The sequence below is a fragment of the Ammodytes marinus genome (genome assembly GCF_949987685.1).
Source record: "Ammodytes marinus genome assembly, chromosome: 5".
Taxonomy (NCBI): Eukaryota; Metazoa; Chordata; class Actinopteri; order Uranoscopiformes; family Ammodytidae; genus Ammodytes; species Ammodytes marinus.
The window spans coordinates 6,213,075-6,238,209 of record NC_137234.1 but is presented as its reverse complement, the minus strand read 5'-3'; the positions used below and the strand labels follow the sequence as shown (position 1 = coordinate 6,238,209).

At 39.6% G+C, this 25,135-nt stretch overlaps 1 protein-coding gene across 1 annotated transcript; it reads left to right on the top strand.

The window, feature by feature from the left end:
- Positions 1 to 535: 535 nt before the first annotated feature.
- LOC307251192 (ethanolamine kinase 1) lies at positions 536 to 25,073 on the top strand (the record flags this gene model as incomplete). The annotated part of the gene is made up of 8 exons (XM_080028513.1): positions 536 to 679; positions 6,290 to 6,552; positions 7,752 to 7,922; positions 14,670 to 14,818; positions 15,466 to 15,549; positions 16,580 to 16,740; positions 19,824 to 19,897; positions 25,004 to 25,073. 8 exons carry the CDS (start codon positions 536 to 538, stop codon positions 25,071 to 25,073), a joined length of 1,116 nt encoding a protein of 371 aa, XP_079884639.1.
- Between the last annotated feature and the right edge of the window lie 62 nt (positions 25,074 to 25,135).

The window sequence follows — 25,135 nt, the reverse complement described above, 5'->3', positions numbered from 1 at the left end:
TTGAATTCTATTAGACATTACACTTGCTTGCTTGCCTTAGAGCTCTGACCAACCGTGGTTAATATGTAAACTGTGCAGTAGGAGTGATGAAGATGCACATAGGAACATTGGCCCCTGATAAGCAATTAAGCCGGGACTGCTGCTGCTGAGTCACTGGACACACACACACACACACACTTGGGACAATCTCAGTGCCTTGCTACAACTGAAGGAACTCTTGAATGGTTTTAACAGAGGTGATCTTAGAGCTGTTCTTGAATCTTTTGCTCCATTATTTCATTTGAGCTATTTAATTTGTTTGTTATTTGGAGACTTTCAGTTCCATACAGAGGCTGTCTGTCCAGAACTATTGATTTATTAAGTGGCCCTTGTTTGGTTAGTATTTTGATGGGTTATGGAGAGAGAGAGAGCGAGAGAGAGAGAGAGAGAGAGAGAGTCAGCTGGTTTTAAAACACAGTCTAACTTTGGCCTGGAAGTTTTTCTGAACAAGTTTTGAAGCTCACCTCCTTTCTGAAGGTTCTGCTTTGGTTGAAACATGGACAACAGACGCTCTGCTGGTGCTAAGAACCCACTTCCCCATGTGAACATCCACATCGATGACCAGGAACCTCGGAGGGGAATCCTGGAGCTCCTCAGGGGGATCCGGCCTTACTGGAAGGCTAAAGACATTCAGATGAAGGCAAGTCAAATCAAATCAAATCAAATCATTTTATTTGTATAGCCCAATATCACAAATAGACATTTGAATAGACCCTCAGTGGGCTTTACATTCCATACAGTACGACACCATGCCCTTACACCCTCGGCTGAGAAAAAACTCCCAGTAAAAAATCCTTTATCGGTATTAAAAAAACTTGAGAAACCTCAGGGAGAGTTGACAGAGTAAGGGATCCCTCTCCCAGGATGGACATGCTGCAATAGATGTCATAAGTAGGGAAAAAAAGTAGATTTTTGTGGGTGTTTGTGTGGGTTTATTCACAGTATACCTGTGCGGCAATACAAATTCTCTGCTCTGGACTCAACTTTCGGTTGCTGGGCAGAATTAAAATTGTTGTTGTTCTCTCAACAGACAAATGAGTGGATCTTCCAAGGATGGACACAATCACAAATGTCTAAACTGTAACCAGTATAGTATGTATAAGTGTTGAATTAGATAGGTACCGGTGTTGTTTTTACTAGTGTTAGGGTTCATGTAAAAACATGTCGCTGTTTGATGATGATATATCCAAGGATAGGCCAGCAGATCACAAATCAATTGTTGGCATCTGGAGCGGAGCGGAGCAGGTATATTTACACATTGGGAACACTAAATATTTAGTTCGTATAGTAATATAATACTATAACTAAATGAAAGTTACTACAAGTTGATGTACCAGTGACCCTTTAATGTACTGCACCCAACCAAAAAATCAAAAAATTAAGTCTTTCAAAATAATTCTCAAATTAATTTTTCTTGAGTATGAAATCATTTGTCTGCTGATGGGGCTTTTATTGAAAAGAGAAAAAGGAGAAAATGTTCAATTCAAAGTGATGCATATTCACATCTCTTTTTTTTGTGCAAATCACAGAAGTTAAAAACAGGTGACTGGAAGCCCCAGAATCAAATGATAAATGTCACAGTGACATTATCCATGATGTAGGGACAATGCCAAAGAAAAGTCAACAACAGTCTGTCAACATGAACTGTCAGATCAGCAGTTTCAGTAAAAAACTGTAACTTCTTGCAATGGCATTGGTTGACAAGGACTTATAGGGAAGGCGAGACATATAATCGCAAGCCTGTCCTTTTCGGCTTGTGTAGAAATGTTTTTTTTTGTCACCACCCGCATATTTTAAATGGATAGTTGTGACGGTGTCTTCAGTGCAACCTGCTGATGTTGGAGTAAAAATGAAATAAAACATGTGGTGCTAGACATTTGCCTATTGATTAACACTCAAATCATACTCAGTAATGCTTATCTTGGGGAACTTTTCCACAATAAAAGCATGGCATGAAATAGGTTGATTAGAAGCACCCATGGTGATAAAATGGAACACAAAACTCAAACATCTCATCTTCAACACATATGGCACCCTAACTATATACTGTAGGAAGACACTTATCAAGGAGAAGAAGAACTGACCCAAGGTAACTGAACAACAAAAGTGGACTTTAGTATTTATTTTTTTTAACCCTGGGAGGAGCAGATGCGTATAGTTTTGTAAGAGCATCTGTTCCGAACACGGTAATCCCATTCTGGTCCCATGTGCAAACACAAGGTCCAATCTTTCAGAGAAATAGGGTTTATGTTTGTTAGGTGACAGCACATTGGGTGGGTGACCTCTCAATCTACAGCGGGTCCAGCAATGTACACAAAGGACTAGATGTTTCACTTCAGTCCCAGCAGCACAGCTTTAATGATGTATTGTGTTCCAATGTTTGAAATATATCAAGTGTATAGAAGAGAAGGACATATAGCGCTGGCTGTTACACATGTGCTTTGGATGGTTTTGTTTGAGTCGAAGTCAAATGACTCAGTTATTACTTTAATCTATTTTAATATTCTTATAGTTATGCCTTCCTGTGACACCTCTTGCTTTTTTTTTCTTTTTTTTATGAAGCTCAAGCTCTCAACTTCAAGCAAGTTGAGGTAGTCAGAGTACGAATAAAAAACATAAAAAAGACCAGGCAATGTGCAAAATATATATTTAATTTTTTACTGAAAGATAAAGTGTCAGAATGCTTCACATAAAATAAATATTTAAAATGCATTACCATGAGTCTGAAACAAATAAAAACAAAATCGTGCAGTATTCTTATGGCTGGCTTATTTTAGCACTTAGATAAAAGTTGTTCAAGTTATTATGATGCATTCTACATTTGTTCAAAAATATGTGAGTAGTTCTTTCAAACTACAGCTAATAAATGATATTGAATATTAAAAAAATCAGAAGTCTCAAAGAACATGTAACAACAACATAAGCGAATCAGACAACAGGAATTTTATAACAATGTCAAAGCCAGTGGGAAGTATCCATATTTTCCTCAGTCCACTATATAAATAGTTGATCCCAGATGTCAAGGTGAGGCATGTTTGTTCACTCTCCGTCTAGATGGGAAAATGTGTTGTGTGCACAGGCTCATCGGGGCACAGAGAATGCCTTGGGGGACTGTGGCAAAAAGTGAGAGACTTAGGGTGTATTCACACTGGGAAAGTCCGCTAGTGCACTTGCTTTGGTCCAGACCAAATAGAGTTTTGATTTTTTTTGTTTGGTGTGGTCCACTTTCATATTGCCCCTTTTGCAAGTGAACCAGCATTACGAAGCAAAACCACACGTGATCTGAGGTCATTCATTCATTGGACAGACATTCTGGGGTGGAGAGAAACAGGAAGCACGAAGTTTAAACTGCGAAATATATATCATTGATATAATATGGGGCTAAAAATAATAAAAGGGCCTACATCTAACCTATAAATAAAGAGGAAAAACATCAAATTATTGTTGTTTCATATGGTCATAATGTGTAGCCTTATGTCAATGCCACGTTATGTGGCTTGTAGCCTACGATGTGAAACATCATTTTTACTGTATTTTTGGTGCTGGATGCGCGTCACGCGAGAAGAATAGGCTCAAGCTGACTCTCAGCTGATTAAGCTGTGTATCAGCTGGGTCGGCGCAGTTCAGCTCCAAACTGACACGGGGATAGTATTGACGGTCCCGTACATGGGAAGCAAAATAAAAACACACACTTCTTGCGCAGCGTGAACCTGTTGGCACTGTGCGAGAGACGCTCCCCTCTCCTTCATCTGATCGCTGAACACATTCAGCATTTATATTGTTCTGGGCTCCCGGTCAAACCACAACTAATCTTCCTAATAATGGTGACAACAACACTTTCCCATAATGTGAAGCTGACGGCTATTTATTAAAAAAGAAAAGAAAGAAAAGGCACAGTGCCTCCTGCATTTGGGTCGGATCGAGTCCGAACAAATTCACACCACAAACGAACTGCAGCAGAGTGCGTTTGGAAACGCATCGAGACTACCTATTCAGCTGGGTCTCGGAGCGTTTGTTTGGTCCGCACCCGAGTGCGATTGCTGTATTCACACGTGCCTGAAAGATGCGCACCGAAGGCAGAAGTGCATCTGAGTTCGTTTCAACCGAACTAAACACGGCATGTGTGAATACACCCTTAGAAAAATATTGGGTGGCCCGTCTATATGTAATTCATCGTTTTCATTTCCAGTTGATGCAAAAGTTAAGTATTCACATTTAAATTGAAGGTAAAGGTCTATAAAACAATTTGGATTCGGGTGTCAAGAAACCTGACAATTTTTTATTTTTTTAAACCTCAATTGAGGACATTCTGGAAGAGGGGCAATACAATATTTGATCTGGTTTCTTGAGACTCAAACCAAAATTGTTCTATAGACCCTTACCTTCAATTAAGAAGTGAAAAGAAAACTTTTGCATCAACTTGAGATGACTGAGGGTCCAGGCACCCCAGTAAAACCGCTAAATGATAACACACACGTTGGTCGAGCCCTTTGCAGGCAAACAGTTGGTCACTGTGGTATTGTGTTGTGTAACTTGTGCACATACACAGAGCTGTTTAAACGTCAACAGGTTCAGGCTGAACTCTCCACAGATGTCATATATTAACACATCTGTCATGTAGCTACTGTTGCTTGTTATGTGCATACCTGTGTTTCCTGACCTGTTTTTCTAAATGACAGTTCAATCCTTCATTCATTTACTTCTGGTTGTTGTTGTGGTTTTTTGCTTCAGTTTAGAGGAAAGCATCAAATAATGCAATGCTGTACATGCTTTAGTTAATCCTTTAGATTCAATGAAATCACTCAAAATCATCATGTATGCCTCCATTAGTACTTTCGTTTAGTCGCTTTTACACTTGTACATTTACTTATTTAAAACATATTTAGTAGAAGTATTCTTATACTTCTGTTTTTCAGTTTTTGGGGCTATTTTTAAACCTTAGTACTTCTTTAATCACTGCTGATCCTTCATATGTTACACATGGTGGTGCCAAATGACCACCTGTGATGATCTTTATGTATTTGATTAATGTGTTTCAGTGCAAAGTACACACAAGTTTCTTTTCAAAATACACAAATCAAAAAATGCTGGTAAATGATCTCTCTGTTTCGGTTATGTTTTCCCAAAACTGAAGGTCGGTGAAAAATGTGAGGTAAATGAGCCATAGCGCCAGTGAATTAGTAGCCTGTAAGGTGATATGGAAACCAAAAATTAAAATCCACCAAACCTAGAAGAACCAACATTTTTTGCATCAGTAGTGTGCATTTATTTACCTTCTCCCCTGATGAGTGCAACCATGTTTAAAGGGAATCTGTCCCCAGATTGTTATGAATAAAGAGTAACTCAGTTTGAGGTTTAGGAAGGTTATCCATTAAACTTTGCACATGCCGGTATTTCGCTTACACAACACTTACATAATAAGCGTAACTATGGGACACACAACTAGAATGGTCAGAGTATTTTCCACATATCTGCACACCACGAATGCTATCATAGAGGACATTCCTTGTTTTTTTACAGGGGTTGTGTGACTGTTATCAGTGTTATCTGTAAAGTTGGACACAAACATGAATTTCCAAGGTGTTTAGGAAATCCACATTGATTTAATAGTGTTATTGAGAGTGTGTTGAAACAAGGTTTACTGTTGAGAAGTTTTTTATTTGAATTATTATTATTTTTTTAATTTTTTTTTTTTAATGTGTGCTGTTGTATTTTAATTTATGTATTTTATGTAAAGCACTTTGGTGAATTTAGGTTCTTATAAGGTGCTATATAAATAAAAGTGACCTTGACCTTGATTCTACCTGAGAAATCTTTTTTGTTAAAAATGGTTTAAAGGTGCAGTATAGACCTATGTAGAATGTACTGGCATTTTTCAGAACACACTTGGTAGAAACTGAATATAATATTCAAAAGTGTGTTTTAAATAATGTATTATCGCTTGAAAAAATTAATAATAATACATAATTTTATTTCCTTAGAATGAGCCTTTTATATTTACATAACTGAATACATCTTAGCTTCATCACCTGATATTGTGGTAAGACTTGAGGCAGTGGTGGATGATGCCATCTTTAGTAACTAGCCTCTTGTCCACTGTAGCAAAGCATTGGGGTTACCCAGGGAGCGTTGCAGTCTAGAACTTTCACCACTAGATGCCACTACATATTCAGATGTTACACACTGCACCTGTAAAACTAAAGATATATATTTTTTTCAACAATTTTTTTTTTTCTTTTGTTCATTTCAGAAATTCACAGAGGGCATCACCAACCAGCTGATCGGCTGTTTCGTGGGCTCTCTGCAGGATCCGGGCTGTGTGTTGGTGCGTCTGTACGGCCGCATGACGGAGCTCTACGTGAACAGGGACCGCGAGGTGGAGATGTTCCAGGTGTTCCACGCTCACGGCTGTGGTCCTCAGATCTACTGCAGCTTCCAGAACGGAGTCTGCTACCAGTTTGTGAGAGGGAACGTGCTGGAAGACGAGCTGCTCCGACAGCCCTCCATATACAGGTCACTGACACGGAAGATTATTTTTTTCTTTTGTGGATTTTTATGCTGAACATGTACAGTATGTGTAGGTGTGGTTTTTTTTGGGAATTTCCTGGTTCACATTCCCTCCCCTCAAAAAAAGCAAAAAAGATCATATGAAAGTGAATTTTTTTTTTAAACAAGTTGTGTTCAAATTAAAGGACTCTTCTGAAATGGTATAAAACAAAGTCTTGCCACTAAGTTTGCCTTACAATTGATGTTATTTTAAATATAAAAAATTAAACTGGCTAACAAAAGGTAAATTAAAACAAATTCGAACAGTTACACGTTATGCTGTTTAAAATACTGATTTTAATGTAAAAGTCCTGCTGTGTATAGGAACATCGCCCTCATCTAACTTCATCTTCAAAAATTCAATCCTACAAACAACAAAGTATGGCATGCGAGATTGACACAGACTTGACGTGAGTTGTATTTAGTGTGAATGTGGCCATACAATGCCTTCAGTATCTTAGAAAAAAAAATAGACAAATCCTATTATATTCAGGTCCTCAATTCAACAGGTTCATTGAGAGCATTGAACTTTTGCTTTCTTAGAAAACTGCTGTGTTTGCTGGAGGTTGTGTGTGTCTTTCTGTGTGCGTGCGTGCGTGTGTGTGTGTGTGTGTGTGTGTGTGTGTGTGTGTGTGTGTGTCTGCGTGTGTGTGTGTGTGTGTGTGTCTGTTTTTGTGTGCGTGTGTGTACATATGCACGTTGACCATTCCAATTGTGCTGATGCAGGTGTTTTTCTTTTTTCTTTATTATTTCAGTTGAATCATGTTTCATGTTGAGAAATGTTGTTCGGCCGTGCCCCCCCCCCCCCCCTCCCCCCCTTTCATCCTTCATTCTCCTGATAACACAGCAGCATCATTATTCTCTATGGAGGACAGTGGGACACAACACAGCCAGACAAGGCCGGACAGCCAGGGCCACGATACACATCAATCACCTGATACCCTCTGTAGGGAATAGCCCAAAAAACACTGTATGTCACTAGCTAAGATGCCTCAAGAACCAGCACTCTAGTAGTCAAAAGGTCACCGACGCAACAAGGCATTTGTGAAGAACTAGATAAGAGCGCTAAATGGAAAGGGAGTTGTGTTTCTACTCTGATAATGGTTGTTTGTGCAATAACAAGCGTCAGCCAGACTGATCTGAGAACATGTTTTTGCTGTGCGTAGATTGATCGCAGCGGAGATGGGGAGAATCCACTCCATCCAGCCAGAATGTGCTCTGCCTGCTGAACCTCTCCTCTGGAATAAAATGTCTCAGTTTCTCACACTGGTGCAGAGCAGCAACAAAGACTACAGCAGCAGCCCAGCCGAGCAGCAGCAGCAGCCGGGCATGAAAAGGTATCACAGTCCTCCTGATGAAATGATCTCAGAGTGTCTCTCTATATATTTATTTTATTTATTGTTTTATTTGAGGGACATTGCACACTAATAAACAGTCAGACTTGTGCAATATTTAAATATTTATTTATTTTATTATTTTATTTTTATTCACACTCGAGAGATCAATTGAGGGGGGACCCTTATGTGTAATGATGTAGAGTCAATCAAAGGCAAAGCGAAAACAACAAATACAATGCAAATCAGTAGATACACAACAAGTTAATAAAGAGCCAAAACAATTGACACATTTAGACAGCGATGTAGAATCGCTGCAATTAAAATGAGATGGGTGAAAGTACAATAAAACATAATTAAAACAGGTATTTAAGATAATATGTCTACAGTTGTTAAAGGATACGATGGTATTTATTTTAATTTGTATAAAGAACATTATTTAAAATATGTGCAATATACAGGGAACCGAAGACATTGGAAATGTACAATATAAGGGCAGGACAGTGTGCAGACTAAGTATACATATACATGTAAAAAACACTCCAAAAACGTCCAAAAAACATTTTGCATGCTCAGTCATAAATATTCCATGTACAATATAGTTTAACATTACTTCTGGTCTTTGTTTTTGCGAACAAAACAATTCCCCCTCATTTCATACTGACGTTCTCTTATTTCAAACAACATCTACCTTCTCTTAACATTCCATTGTATGCTTTGTACATCAGTGATCATATTTTCAAATCTACAAGTTTGCTCAATTTTGACGTGCCTGTGAATTTATCACATCAGATATTTTGACAAAAAGATTTTTGGTGTAACGTGCAAGTCTCTAAGGGGCAGTAAGGAAAATAGTGTCTGTCTAATTCTACCACATGTGTGTTGAAAGTTTACCTTTTGGGATAACGGGATAAATTTGCCCTACTATAACAACTATTGAGCACACCAGAGAGGCCCATTCATCAACCAGATGGGAAGTATAGAGTTTACCAGAAAGGCTTTTTTATGGAAGCTTCTCCAGCGTTACTTTACTAGTGGCTTAACAGTTAAGCTCAGTTGACGACAGTTCATCCACGACGTAGTAGTTTCCCTTTGTAAGAAAGCTTTTTTTTGCAGCTTTTAACTCTGTGTTTTTAGCACTGTATCACGTATGAAGCCATCCAGGGAATATTTAAGATCCTTTTAGAAGTGTGTTGTTTTGAAAACGAGCCACCTGGAAACATTAAAAAGTCAGCTGAAGACAGCATTTTTCAACCGATTCATGGAGCTTTATTAGCAGGCTGATAAGATCCCTTTCAAGGTCTTTATTGTCATATGCACAACAGTTACAGGCGCAGTCGCTGGCAATGAAATTCTCAGGCTCCCTTCTAACAATGTAACATAAAGAGAAAGATGTATAAAGAACACACAAGGCAGAAGAGAATCTTGTAGAGATTTTATTTTTTTAAATATAATAATGCTGCAAAAATGTAGGAATAAAGAATAATAAAATGTTGCCATTTCTTCCCGCATAAATCAACGGTCTTTAACTAGAAAGCAGACGGATGTTTTTGACTTGCTTCACAGTCATTATCTGGCACTGTGTCATTGGAAGCTGCATTATTATGTCCCATGCAAGAACGGAGTGCTTGACAAGCATAGCAACAGTTACTAAGGAGGGGGCGGGGCTTGGTGAATTGTCAATCATCCCATCAGGTGTTGAAAGGGTCCGAATGATTACATACTGTACTGTATTGGAAATGACACCAGCTTCAAACCAATACGTTTTTTTGGGCCAGTGTTGGGAGTGTAGCCTCGTTTGCTACATTCTTGCCGTCATCCCGTCTGATAGAAACCAGCTCCATTTTCCACATCTTTATCTTTTTAAGGCAGCAGCACTTCCACTGATGCCTTATCATCTGCTCACATGCACACAAAAAAATCACATTTCTCAAAACCCTGTCCTCGTAACTCCTCTTTTCCCCAAAAAAACATTGTCCTTTTAAAGTATAACCAATGTGCCAGTGATTGAACTGCGTTGTCACATTCACCCACTTCTAGAGACCTGCCAAGGTGTGCTGTGATTGGTTTAGAAGGACGAGGCAGGTGGGAGGGGGCTCTGTGGCATTGACATTGTATTATCTCTTGACAAGGGGTCGCAGGGTGGGAGGGGGGGGGGGGGTGATACCAGACCTTTTATAATAGGTCCATGTTCCAGACATTACAAAGAAACAACTCAGTCACCCAGCTTCCTGCATTGCTTCTCCCTTATCGGTCAAACGTTCAACCTTGTTTATGTTTCTCAGCAGAAGGGGTCGGAAGTCCAAGCAAAAACTGCTGGGCCGAAAGTCTGTGAGATGCAACTGGATGTTTCTACTTTTAAAGTTGTATCACGTGGGCAAGACATTTGGCAACATACTGAGTCATACATTAAGAGAAAGGGACTGTCGAGGGGAGAGAGGCAGTCTTTTATGATAAGACGTTTTAGCTTCCTGGATTCGGAAAGACCCCAGAAAAAGTCCAAGAAAGATGTAAAAGAAAGTGGGATTTTTCTCAGGCTTCCCTCCCACAATGCAACATAAAAAGAAAAATGTATTAAGCAGAGGCCAGAGGAGAAATCTGATTGACAAAATTTGATTACCAATTAGTATTTGTAATTATTTTCTGCTGTGATCCGTACAAATTTGCCAAACTTAAGTGAGTTAATTTTTTTTTTTTTAAATTTATAGTTTGTTACGATGTGTATAATAGCCATTGGAGATAATAATGCTTGTGTTTTCAGCAAATATGTCTAATATCTATAATGGAAAAACCCTCAAAGTGCCTCAATCAAGCCTAATGAAATATCAATTTAGTCTAAATCTTTCAATTTGACTTTTTTACATTTGTATCTCCAACCGTTAATGGTGAAGTCAGGAATTCTGGAGAAAGCTTGTTGACCAAATCTCTTTTTGTCAAAATCAGTGAATATTTCCTCAACTGATTTTGACAACAAATATTCTCCAGAGCTGACTGCACCTTTAACTGACCCTGAAGGCATGAACAAGTATAGAATGTTGTTTCAAAGCTCCTATAATTTGTACAATGTGTTGTTTTGCATATAGCACATTGCTTGGTGAGCGTATAGACAAATCAAGGTATACTATAACATGCATCTCCAGGAAGCACACTGCACCACATTCGGAGGCCCAATAGATGGTGCTATACTGTGAGACATTTGTGTGACTGAGGGGCTTGACACATTCAAACACTGTTGCTCAAACACGGACATACAGACCAGATATCTGATACGGAAATATTAATAATTCAGATTCATATAATTATAAAGAGTGTTGGTAAACTACGATTAAGTGATGGAAGGGAAAACTGAAACCGAATTGATGAGATTGGAGAAAAGGAATTTTAATATTTTTAATTGATTTTTAAAACTCAGGTTGTGTGTGAGTCTACTTGCATCTTCACTGGTATCTTAAGCCTACACACACACACACACACACACACACACACACACACACACACACACACACACACACACACACACACACACACACACACACACACACACACACACAAAGAAGAAGCAAGAACATTTAAAAAAAAAAAGCAGAAGGGGTTTCAATTCAAACAGGCATCATCAGAGAAACTTTTGTACTTAAGAATGTGTTGGAGTGCTGCTGGTATGAATGTGATCTTCAGAGGAAATGGTGAAAGAAAGAGAGAAAGAAAGAAAGGAAGAAAGAAAGAAAGAAAGAAAGGCAGGGAAAGGGAGAGCAGGAAGAGGCTGCACCTGCAGAGGAGGTCTTCGGCTCCAAAGACGCCCGCTGTGCAGAGAGACAGACAGATACAGAGAGAGAGAGAGAGAGAGAGAGAGAGAGAGAGAGATATGGAGAGAGCGAGAGAGAGAGATGAAGAGAGAAATACAGAGAGAGAGAGAGAGAGCAGCTGCATGGTTCGGAGAGAGGGAAGGCGATGTACAAGTCAGAGATGCCATAGAAAATAAATGGGAAGCAATCGAGAGTGCAATTCTTTTTTTATCCCAAAGGACCCCCTGCTATGTCTCCCGTTAGCGCTCCTATGAATCGAATAGAACTGCAAAAAAATAAAAAATCTTCAGTGCTCGGCTGGCGTTTCATAATCATATGTAAATAAGTCACATAGATAATGAAGAGCCAGAGGAGGAAATTCTACTAATTACCTCTCACAAGCACATATACACACACACACACACGCACGCACACACACACACACACACACACACACACACACACACACACACACACACACACACACACACACACACACACACACACACCAACCACACACACACACACACACACTTGACAAGGAGCAGGAGGCGAATGCACTTGACGTTTTCTGTTTCTGGTGAAAAGAGAGAGGAAAAGATCTGATGGCAAGACGACAGGTTTCCATTTAAAAGTTAATGGACGTCTTTCAGTTCAGCGTTTGACTCGGAGTATTCCTGGGTCTCTGTGATGAAGCCAGTTTGTTTGTTAAGGTTAAAGGATATGGATGTGTTGAAAAGGAATCAGTGTGATTCAGTGTGTTGGTTCATATTTGAAAAGAGACGGATAGATTATGCCTACGAGAGGAGGTTGATATAAAACAAGACAAAGATTGTCTATAGGCAAGTAAAGAGAAAATCAAGTATTTGCACCATTACATTTGCCAAATAAAATCACAAGTCATTTTTGTATGTCACTTTGATCCAAACTCCGGCACAAAAACAGCTATCCTAAAAAAGAACTATATCTATATCTATATATCTATCTATATATTTGCATACTGGCTTACATACTGTGTAGTTTAAATCTCACCATACTTTTAGTCAATCAATCTTTTCTTCATCTGCTTTTTCCTCTGCTAGGAAAGCAAGGGTGAATGTATCAGAGAAATACAACATAGAAAAAATGACTTGTGTTGATGAGCAGGAGTTGTATAAGGCAGCAAGCAAGAGCCCCTTCAGTGGCACGTCCATAAACAAGGCTGCTTTTATTGTGCGTTCCTAAACAGGGGCCTCACTAAATTATGTCTTCCAAGTGTGTATATAATACCAGAGCATCTGTTTGTTCCCCCTTTGAATAAATAGGTAGTGTTTAACTGACACTGTTTGAATTACCCTCTTATCGTGTGGCCTCACGAACTGAAAGGGGAGACATGGAAATTAATTAGGAGACGGTTTATGCTTGCACAGCATTTTTTCCAGGTGCATTTTTTTTTTTTGCAACTGACGTCCAAGGACATGAGTGGCTTTTCTTTGATGGATGGAGTAATCAACAGAGTGAAAAAACAACAAGGCATGTAACCTCTCAATGAAGCTGGCCCCAAATACTGCTTCAGTTTACAAACATGTTGCTCCGCGGAAGAAAAGTGTGGAGTGCATCGTGACAACGTTGTTGCGTCCATATCTGCATTCTTTCAGCAGATTCAGAAGTTTAGTTTAAATGTTTTCCTTAGCTGCTGTATATACACACTTTCTTTATATAATACTATCTTTGTCACATGTAAAAAAAAAAAATACAAATTTGAAAAGAAAATATTTTCATTGAAACTCTATCATTTACTAGAAATGCAATCATTCTGTTTATTCTTTTAACATCACTTTCCAAGCGTTTACAGTAGACAGATGTAACACTTTGACTGGTGAAATCCAGACTAGTCAAATTCTTTTAGGGTGAACATGTCAGTAAGGCAGGTGAGTCACCGTTAGTAAGGGGGAAAAACTGAGTTGAAGTGTCGGAAAAAAAAACATGTAAACAAAATCACAACAGTACCACCAGTACAATGAGGCACAGACAGTTAAAAGGTGTTTATTCAAATCTTCTTTGTCTTTACCTCGATTTAAAGTCTTTAACTTGCTTGTTATTTATCAGCGGGGACCGATCTTATGTCCCATTTCTCTAAAGATGCAGAGCGGTGGACTTAACTGCATATTGTGTGTATTTGTTGAAGTGCTCAAAGGTGCTACGAGGAACTTTTGAATATTTGGAATTCAGATTTTTTTTTCTCTGATGATCATAAATTACATGTAAATGAAAACGATACCATCAGTGCAAAGAATGCTATTTTGATATAGTTTTTCTTAATGCTTTTGTCGGCATACGCTCACCCAGGAACAACAGCTGGCGTAGTGAAAACAATACCGCTTTTGTCCAAATGGGGTGCAAGAATCAACAAAAGCTGAGAGTTCCTCGGAGCACCTTTTAAATACAATTTTGAGTAACTTGTAGGGCTAATGTACTTGTGGTAAAACCTTTGAGTTACGTTTGACTTATTATCTGCTACATTTCAAAGCAATATATCGTCTATCAAAAAGTTACTACTTTGATGAGTAAGACTTTACAAAAAAAGCATATGATCAGCTTATGTAACATGACCTATTGTTACAGGTTAAACTACTCCATATAAAGCAGTTAGAAATATAGTAGATTCAACTCGACTGACAACATCATTACAGTAGTTATTAACCTTTGCGGACATCTATCTGCAAAACTAGTTCTCTATCGTTTGACAGTTTATATTATTATATTATATTATTATTATTACAACTGCTGATAATTGTGTCTACAAATGTAAATATAGTATTCTTATTGTAGTGCAGTAGTTTTTTTTCTACAGCTCTTTGGTTCATACTTTGGCCAGTGTCCCCAAATGCCTTTTTTTAAAGTTATGAATCAGTGAAACATTGGAGTAACAATCTTTGCCTTCTTCCATTATGAAATATAATAATAATAATCTTCCCTCCTTTTACAGTCCCGTGGCTCTGCGAGACATGCCCAGCTTTGAGACTCTGACATGTGAAATGGAGTCGTTGAAGAGACATCTTTCACAGATCGACTCGCCCACTGTCCTCTGCCACAACGACCTTCTGACGAAAAACATTATCTACAACCACAAAGAGGGTGAGGAGACGGCCGCTTGCACACCACTCACTCACACTGGAACACACGGTGGATAGAAAACTGAAAAAAAAAATATATTTCTGAGTAATTCTTTATTATTTTTTAAATGATTTTATTAATCCAACATTAAGACAAACATCACATAACACACTTATACATAGAAACATACATACATGAACTCACGCAATCTTCACTTATCAAATTTCTTTATTATATTTTTTACATGGACATTTCCATCAGAAACAATAGAACCACAGGCAGAAATGCTCTTAAATGACAGCCTTATGCTATGCTAATGTAACTGTATGTCTGCGATGTATGGAGTCCGTTTCCGAAGCTAGCATTTAAATAGATGAAAGAGTCCTTGTAACCTCTTCCCTTCACGTTTCTCACTTTATTAAATATCCTGCCTCATTTGTAGCAATATTTTTCATTGTGATTTTTAAGTCTGCCACACACACATTTCACAAGGATGCCTCTCAGTTAAAAGAGACTCTTTGACTCGCACAAGGTTCTCCACTTTCAATACAAGGGAGTGAGCGTCCTGGGTTAAAATACGCCCTATAATACCCGTCATGTTGTCTTGGTAACTGCTCACCCCCCCCCCCCCCCCCCCCCCCGCCCCCCTCTCTCTCCTCCTCCATCAGGCATGGTGAGATTCATTGACTACGAGTACGCCGATTACAACTACCAGGCCTTCGATATTGGCAATCACTTCAATGAATTTGCCGGTGGGTATGTGTGGTGGTGATGTGTGGAGTTCAATTTGCCTTCCAATTTCTTTCCCAAAAACAAGAAAATGTAGCCTAATGTTTGCCTAACCTGGAACATTTTGCAAATGTGAAGTTATACATTTAGATAAATGCAGAATCATTGTCCAGTTCCGTTATATAATTTTATCTCGTTGTCAATGTTGTTATGCGCCATTAAACTATGCCCTTCTTCTGATGTTGCCAAGACAAATTGCTGCATTCAGTTATGTATTCTGCGATTTGACGACTGGCTTTGAAGTAACAGCTGTCTCAAAGCATAGCAGGACATGCATGGCACATTTGTGGAACAATCGTCAATTTAACACTTTTATATAGATTGATGATTATAGTTAGTCTGTCAGCTTTCATGTCAACATTTTGCATACTCTAAATTATAGGTACAGGAATAGTTTGTTAAAGGTGCTCCGAGGAACTTTCAGTTTTTGTTAATTCTAGCACCCTCTTTGGACAAAAGCGGAAAGAAAATATGTATAAAAATATCATTCTACAGTATGCACTGATGGTCTCCTTTGCTGTTCATCACTTAATCATGAGAGGAAAAATTAGACTGTTTCAGAAATATTTAAAAGTTTCTCGTCCAACCACAAAATGATCATGATGCCAAATTGTGGCTGGAAGGGGTCAAATGTAACGCACAAAACAATTCCATATGTTCTGGTCCTTTTCTTATTTATCAAAATAAAATAAAAACTTTTTCAGTTCACATTTTAATCTTAAGAAACCGACTATAACGGCAAAAAAATATCAAAAACAGGATCCACCTTTCTGTCATTTGACTGTATAGTATAATACTTTCTTCTGAAATGCAGTATGAGTAAAAAGTTCAAATCATTGAAAAGATTTAGGAGATGAGATGATGTAAGCTTTGTGGCAGATCTTTCAGAACTATCAGCCCAGTTTTATGCATTGTGTCAATTCTTAACACTGACATTCGCTCCACTAACACTTACATAATGTGTGTGTGTGTGTGTGTTTTGTGTTGTGGAAGGTGTGAGTGATGTTGACTACAGCCATTATCCGGGCCGGGAGCTACAGAGGGACTGGCTCAAGGCCTATCTGGAAAGCTACAAGCAAAGCTCAGGACGCGAGGTCACTGTGACAGAGGCAGAAGTTACACAGCTCTACATTCAAGTCTGCAAATTCTCACTGGTAAGTTTTTTTTTGGGAAATGTTGAAATATGTCATTATGTAGTGCCTCAAACACTTTGGATAGTGACAAATCTTGCACCATTTATTTCCTTTTTGTAAGTTCTTGGAGGGACTCACTCAAACATCTCAATATTATGAGATTATCATCCTTTCAACAATATCCATATGTGTGCACAGACCCTCAGAAAATGACAGGGCGGGCGGTTACACCTAACCATCACATTTTAACAATTTACTTTTCCAGCTCCCCTATGAAAGAGAAATAAAAAACCTCTAAATAAAACCCAAACCCGATCCACAGCTGACCAAGCAACTGTTCAGAAGTTCGATGGACTTCCATCTAGAGTTGATTAGAAACTGCCGCAGGGGAAAAATGAGAGACAGCCGCCAAAATTATTTTTGCTCATGACCACAATTTTCATTCTTTTGGTGGCTAAAGTGGTCTACGGGGCTATCACTTTTGAAAAGTGCTTTCATAGCTCAAACACAATATGCAGAATTGTCCTAGCAATTTTGGGGGGGTGGTGATGGGTTTGCGAATGTCTCTTGAAATAGCCCAGAAATGATGAGTGAGGGGAGCGTATTACTTTTTTTTTTTTTTTTAAATAACTTGCACCTCGGCCAAAGAACAGCGGAGGGGAAGAAGAAATAAAGCCTGGAATGGAGTGAGTGAGGCGATAACATCATGTTGATTGGAATCAGATTTTCTATGACAAACCGAGGAGGACTTTTTGACTGGAGCAAAGTGGGAAGAATTGATCACCGACGCTTAACAAGCCAAGTTTCCAGCCCGACTCCTTTTGACAGCCGTGTGTCAGAATGAGGAGGGATACGGACGGAGCCTGATGAGATAATAACAGGGTCCATTTTCTTTTTATTCTTCTTCATAATTTGAAGGAATTAAACTTGGAACTTCTCTGTTTAAAAAATGTTGTCAAATTGTGGTATACTGCTGCTCACCGGATTCTGTGTTTATGGACATTGCTTCATTTGATTAACTTTTTATCCCGCAAAGCAGTTCATCACATGTTTTCCTTTGTCACGTGTAGAAAGGCCCAGAGACAAGAAGACACGGTATATCCAATGTCTGATATTTCTCTTGATATTTTAAATTAAGATTCTTTAAAAATTGAAATTAAATTAAAAATTAAAAAGGGCTTCTTTGGGCTTCTTCAAAATAAAACTATAAATAGATAAAAATATTATGAGATTATTTGCTAATGAAAAAAAATAACATTATTTAAAACCTGATTCTGTTTTCCATCAGATGTGGCACATGGAAAGTTGTGTCCACATATTAAAGCCAGATTATATTAGTTCTACACGTGTAACTGGTTTTGGAAAATTTCCAAAGCTGCATCAATTCAGTCAATTCAATATTTCTGTGCATTTATGTTTATAACATTTTTTTTTTTAGAATTATCTCAATATGAATCAAATTCTATGCCATTTGTATCCGCTTGTTTCACTTCCATATTCCTTGTCAATTGCTTAGGAATAATCAACCTACATTGAACTCACTCTTGTTGTTAAGTCTCCGTAGATGAGAATACAGATGAATAGTCAGGAACCCAAGACACCATGCCTGTATTGAAGGAAGCTATATGGAGTGACATCCACAAAGCCTGGCCTGTTGCCAAAAACTGTGCGGTGTGAAGCTGCCTCCTCCCAATCCTAATCCCCTGGCAAACTGTGTGCCAAGACGTAGTGGGGTCTTTCACCAATCATCATATCTTCTACAGGGTCTCCCCATGAGGCCTGCAGGGCTGCCTGTGTGATGTCACTACCCACACGTTGAATATCCCTTTTTTCTCAATGGCTCCTTGTCACCGACGGTCTCTGCTTAGTGTTAGACTAATGCGCTCTTAATGTAGAGCAGTTATTAATCATAATGGAATTGCGCTCAATCTCTCTCTCCGACTTAAGACTTGAGATTTGAGATGAAAATCCGCCAGAGAGAGAGAGAGAGAGGGAGAGGGGAGAAAAGCCAAGCGGGGGGAAACCGCACATCGCTCTTCAAGTATTTCATTCCACCCTTTATTTGATTATCAAATAAAAATGCGATTATATCACTGGGCCGCAGAACAGAGGCCCCGCGTCTGGATCGTATCAGGACCTCGGCTATTAGTGGTCCTACCATGAAGATTTACAATAAGGGTGGAGAACAACAGAAATTTATGGAGGCATTGGAAGAAAAGTCCGCAAAGCCTTAAGTGAGCAAAGCCATTAAGGAGGGAACCATTCAATACGGAGGTTTGTCATTCTGACGGAGCGCCGTGCAACTGGCAGACGGCAGCAGTTATATTAGAACACGACAAGCGGAGGGTCACTGGAGTGTGTTTTTACAGTTCTGCTCTAATGGCACGGGGGGGGGGGGGGGGGGGGGAACGTGGCAAAACATCAAAGAATAACAGAGTATAGGAAGTATTGGTGAAAAAGCGTTTACTGCACCTGTGATATTTCATTTAGTTACAACAAAAAAAAAACGGCACCACGTATTTACATAAGTGTGCAAATACCGCAAGTGATTCCAGATTTCGTACGCTTTTGAATTGGGTTATAATGGACTGGCTGCAAGTAGTTCATGAGCCTGTCAGTGCAATTCAGTCCCTGTCAGTAAGCATTTTGCCCCGCTGAAGGGTTCTCCAGCAAGACACTGACATCTGACCCCACCGTGACCTCCCCACCAGGGGAGGGGGGAGGGGAGGGTGTCACGGTCATGAAGGGCTTTTGAAGCTTTCAATGGATCAACAAAAGGCCGTATGAGAATTGCAGTCACATGTCTTTGAAGCCTTTCCTTTAAAAGACAACCTTGAGTATTGTTCTGAGCATGCAAGCGCGTCACATTATGTTCCCTCATGCAGTTTTAATGGACCGAATACATGTTCTATTGTGCTTTAATTCACTTACTTTCTTTCAATTGATTTAGTGCAACTACAACTGCATTACTCTGGTACACTGACAACGATTGAAGCAGACTGAGTTATGGATTACCCAAAGCGAGTTTGAAGTCTAATAAATGAGTGAAAACCAACGTCTGCCTGGAAGTACGTCAACAGTTGAAACATCTTCTCTTGTTCCAGGCGTCCAACTTCTTCTGGGGTCTCTGGGCCATCCTGCAATCACGGTTCTCTTCCATCGACTTTGACTTCCAAAGGTTTGTATTTTATGACAAAGGCTTTTAAGCTTCAATGCTTCATGAACTATAAGGAAAAAAAATAAGTATTATTCTTTAAATGATGGTTTAACCTGACTGTGTCCACGGTTGGAGGTGTGTGTCTGAGTGTCACTTTGCACTGACGTTGTTTCCAGTTTCCCCTAAGTCTCCACGGCACAAAGTCGACATGCTACAATTAGTTAACATCAAATCACGGTCCTCCTGACATTAAGCACCACCTTCACATTAACACCGGCCTCAGCGACTGTTGAGTGTAGAAGCACATGAAACCGCAAAGAGAAAATTATGACTTCAGTGCAATTTCACGGGACCACCGAATACGACTTGAGAAATGGAAAAATATATCCCGCGCGTTGAATTCAAAGCACTCACCATTTTATTGCAATGTTAAGACAAACAGGATCATCATTAGACTGGCTCCGACAAAGAACTTTTCTGGCAGAGAAATTGCAATAAGGGAACCGGGGAACTTGAGCCTGGTGTGGAAATATTTTGTTCTTTTTTTTTTCCACCACCAGTGCTTAAAGAATTGTTTTTGCCCGGCGGAGTCTGGGATTAAAAAACAGGGCAGGACAAGCACACTTCTTCTTCTACTCCTCTTCTTGTCACTTCTGAACGCAGACACACACACCGTTTATGAAATTCTCCAATGGCCCTTTTCTTCTCTTCTTCTCTCGAAACCGCACAATCATGATCAGGATGAAAGTCTCGGTTTACACAAAGACTTTCTGAGAAGAAAATCAAACCTAATTCCTTTCTATTCTTTTTTTTTTTTTTGTAAAATTTGATTAAGTTCGCGAGTTATCTTTAAACAAGTCCAGGAGACATTCCTCGCTAGCAGCAACCAGACAATAAAGTTCAGGAGGGTGAAATGTCTCCCCTTCAAACCCCCCACTCTTCCCTCCTCCTGCTCTGTGCGCCCCACACCCCGCCACAGTTGTGATCGTGATCCTAATCACTATTGACATACGGCACCCTCCCCTCTGTGTGGCTTTCTCTTCTGGCTGGCTTGCTAAGATCAGCGACATGGGCCCCCCCTCCTCATTTCGATCTGGACCCTTCGGAGGAAATGTGATCCAGAGGGGTGCAGAGGCAACAGAGGCACTATTGTTCCCCCCTTTAGCCCGTCGGTCCTCCCTTACATATACGTCTCTCATCCCTGTACCGGGACACATGCGCCTGCTAGACGTCTGCTGTGCTAAGCCGCCTGGCTGAGGTTGTCCCAAAGTGCATGGCGGGGCTCGGGTTACCCTTTACTCTTAACTGGAGGAGGCCTAAACTGAAGTGAGCTACAGAGAGAAAACAGTAAATGATGGGGAACCAGGTCTAGTGTTTGAAGGCAATCGCTAGGCTATATACCCTGCCAACCTCTGTCACCCCTAATACGCACACACACACACGTACGCACGCACGCAGGCATACACACACACACACACACACACACACACACACACACACACACACACACACACACACACACATTATTACCTTAAGTTTCAAGATTCACTTTATTGTCATTTCAACTGAACTTACATACAAGAAATAAAACAAAATGCCATTTCTCACTAGTACATACAGTGTTAGTACTTCTTCTGCCATTGCTACTTTAAGGAGCCTTGATCTTTACGCTGTGAAGAAACCCACAATGTGGATGTCAATGGTCAAGTTGGTCCTCACACTCCACTTTGCATTTACATACACCAACGGCATGCACACACCACGGTCATAGCACGTCATAGCACATGTTCTTAAGAAAACTGTCCTTGGTGTTGGTGAAGATAGCATGAATAACAAAGCAAACATGTTGTAATGTTATTAAGAAAGTTCTTCATAGTTAATTTGATGCGTGAAGGCCAGGCCACACCGTGGTAAACAATAGCTAGCTGAACCCTTGAAGTTGCTAGGCTTGTTCAATTCTGAGAGCCTTGAACCCTATTCAGTAAAAGCAAATGGATGGATGTACAAGTCCAGGGACAAGTGACATGGGTTCGTAAAGTACACGCCTCTGTACAGAGAAAATTAAAAGAAGCGTTGGTAGCTATTGTGATGGGCTATAGCATGTGTGTGGTTTGTTGCTCTGCGAATAGTCAGGTGGCTAGGCCTAAAGTGTACATAGCATCTTGTATTTCAGAACCAGAGAATCAGAATCACTTTTATTACATCTTATTGTACAGTACACAAGAAGAATGTTTTAGGCTTGGTTCCTCAACATGCACATAGCAGCAACAGGTATGTCCACTTCCAAGACTCAATGTTGGCTTCTTTTAACTATAACTGCAACTTCAATACATCATTTTAAGATGTTGATCAGGTGCATTTTTGGCCACTTGGGAGACGTTTTATCCAAAGATAAAACCATCACAGTTACACCATTATGGCTTGGGCTTCAGTTTGCTAATGTGTTAGCAAACATTTGGAATATCATCATCTCAGGGTTTCTTCTCAGGTTTGTAACATGGTTTCCATTCACCTGGAGCTGCTATATGTGACCTTTCTCACCAGAGAGTTGCTAACTCAGTCCTACAACAGAAAATCGTGGTTAAATTTGAACCATTAATGAATGTTCCCAAACTTAAAGCCATTTTTTTATATTAGAGTATACCAACAAAACAAAATATCTGGCTCTTTAGATGCTCAGCTATCTTAGTAGATGCTAATTGTGTCCGTCTAGCGTTTGGTCCAGGGTGAATTAGGGTGAGTGTATCAAAGCCTCATTCCTGAAATCTGCTGAAATGAGGGTTAAGCGGTGGTGAGATTGAGCCATGCTGTAAATTTGCCTTTTAACATTTACTGCCCAGTTCACTGATCATTCTCTGAGGGTTCATTAGCCTACTGCTAGAAACCGTTTTTTCTCATTACATGTAGTCGTTTGATTAAATTTAAATTTAAAATTCAATGATAAAATGCGACTTTTAACCACAATTTAACTTTGTAATGACCACAACCTACTTTAGCTTAACCAAGCAGTTTTATTTTCACTTAACTTAAGAGAGAACAAACAATACACTGGGGCTTTATGCCTCTGTGACCAACAAGGAAAGAGATAAGAAGTAAGAGTTAAACCTTAAACATGTGTGCGTGTGTGTGTGTGTGTGTGTGTGTGTGTGTGTGTGTGTGTGTGTTTGTGTTAGTTTGCGTCTGCGTTTGTGTGTGTGTGTGTGCGTGTGTGTGTGTGTGTGTGTGTTAATGTGTGTGTGTGTGTGTGTTTATGTTTCCTCCCACTGTTTCCCCCCTGAGCCAAATCTCTGCAGACTTCCCAACGAGTGACAGGCGTCGCCGGGGCCTTGTGCCGTAACCAGGGCCAGATGTGGAAGTGACAATAGGGAGCCACAAGGGGAATGCACACCCGCCCTCACTCCCACCGTCAATGTTTACTTTCCTTATATGATTTTATTCATGTGTTGAAAGTGTCTGCGAGTCAGCGGTTTAGATTTGTTGGCAAGGTGAGCCGCTATTTGACAAAGACATTATTATGAGGAAATGACTGAGGAGGAGGCCCACTGTTTGGAATAGGCCTGACTGCAAAATTGAGGGAATTGTGCACAAAAGCACATTGTGAAACGGAATACCTGCTTTGGAGGGGGAGTTAATTTTCCCCCTACTTCTGCTAAATAGAAAAACGTCTCGGTTTCATCCTCTGATGATGATAAATGCTAAGCACGCTGGTTTTAGGTGTCGGCCTTAATAAAAATAAGGATCAATGGGATGCCCTGTGAAGGTTGCTGTTCTTTGAAATGAGTCGCACTCAAATATAATTCTGCTCAGGATGACTAGCTCTGATTGAAGCTCCCTTCACTTTTTTCAAATCTTTTCATTTTTATGTATTGACTCGGAGATGTATCAAGTGGTGTTAAGTTGTTTTTCTCAATTTAACGTTGTACCAATTGGGTGCGACCTTTTATTCTAATAGCTATGGATTAACAGTTTAGGGACATCTGGCTTTCTATGATAAATAGTACAAGCAAATAATCATCTTGCTAAGGTACATATATATTTATAAAGGTAATAGCTAGGAGAACTTTTTTTTCATAGGCTACTAGTGTTTCTCTGACACCGGTGCAACCAAATCATTTTTCACAAACTCTATTTATGTAGTGAAACACTGGCAATGCACACAACTATTTCAGTAAAAAACAGATCTGCATTTGATGTTTTGTTTGTTTAGTTTTTTTCCCAGATATTTTTGGGGTATTTCAACCTTTATTTGATAGTTCAAGTTCAGACAGTGAAGAGTCGAAATGGGGAGAAAGAGAGGGCGATGACATGCAGTAAAGGTCCACGGGTCTGATTCAAACCCGCGACCACTGCGACAAGGACTGAGCCTATATGTTACCCTCTCTACTCATTATATGTATGTTGATGGGATTTTTGACGATACCGCGTCATAAGCTGAATGGCTCAGTCAAGCAGGTAACATCGCTGGCATCCATTGAAGGAACCAAGGCAAGAACCTTAATGCTTAATGCCTATACATCCAGTTATACGCCCTATTGGATCCCTCTATCAGCAAACTACAATATGTGAGTGTGTGCATTATCTAACTGTGTGAAGCATGGTCAATGAAAGTCTTATAGATTATACTTAGAGAGCAGTTTTACACAGAGATACATCAAGGGGAAACACAAGGAACTAAAAGGCCTGATTGTCAGAAATATCTTTTTGACTCGCAGAGCAATAAGAGAGAGAAAAAAAAATGATTTGGCATTGAAGAGTTCATAGCGAAAGCACCGATTAAAGGACACACTGTTCTGTGCGCCTCCATTCTCCAGTGCTTTTTAAACTTCAATTCATTTCAAAGAGTAATGTATAATCGCCAAGGACAGCTGCATACTCAGACAACAGATTTATTGAAGCTTTCGATAATACGGTTAAAAAAATAAATAAATAAATAAAAAAACTTTTCTCGCAGTTAAGTTCTGAAATTGGCTGAGGCTCTGGCTCCGGAAAGAGGAGGAGGAAGATAACAACAATTGTGATCATGCATCAGAAACTTCCAACATTGCCTTTGTAACCATATTTTACAATATTTGACTTGTGTATTTTCTGATCAGTTTTGTGTTGTATTCTCTGCTCCCCTTTCTCCAGATACGCCATCGCACGACTCAACTACTACTTTGAGAAGAAAGAGGAATATTTGGGACTGACAATGATCTAGAAAACAAAAGGGAAAAGTTCTAACATTTTCCAGAAGTAGCATTACCCTGCTCTGTAAGCCCC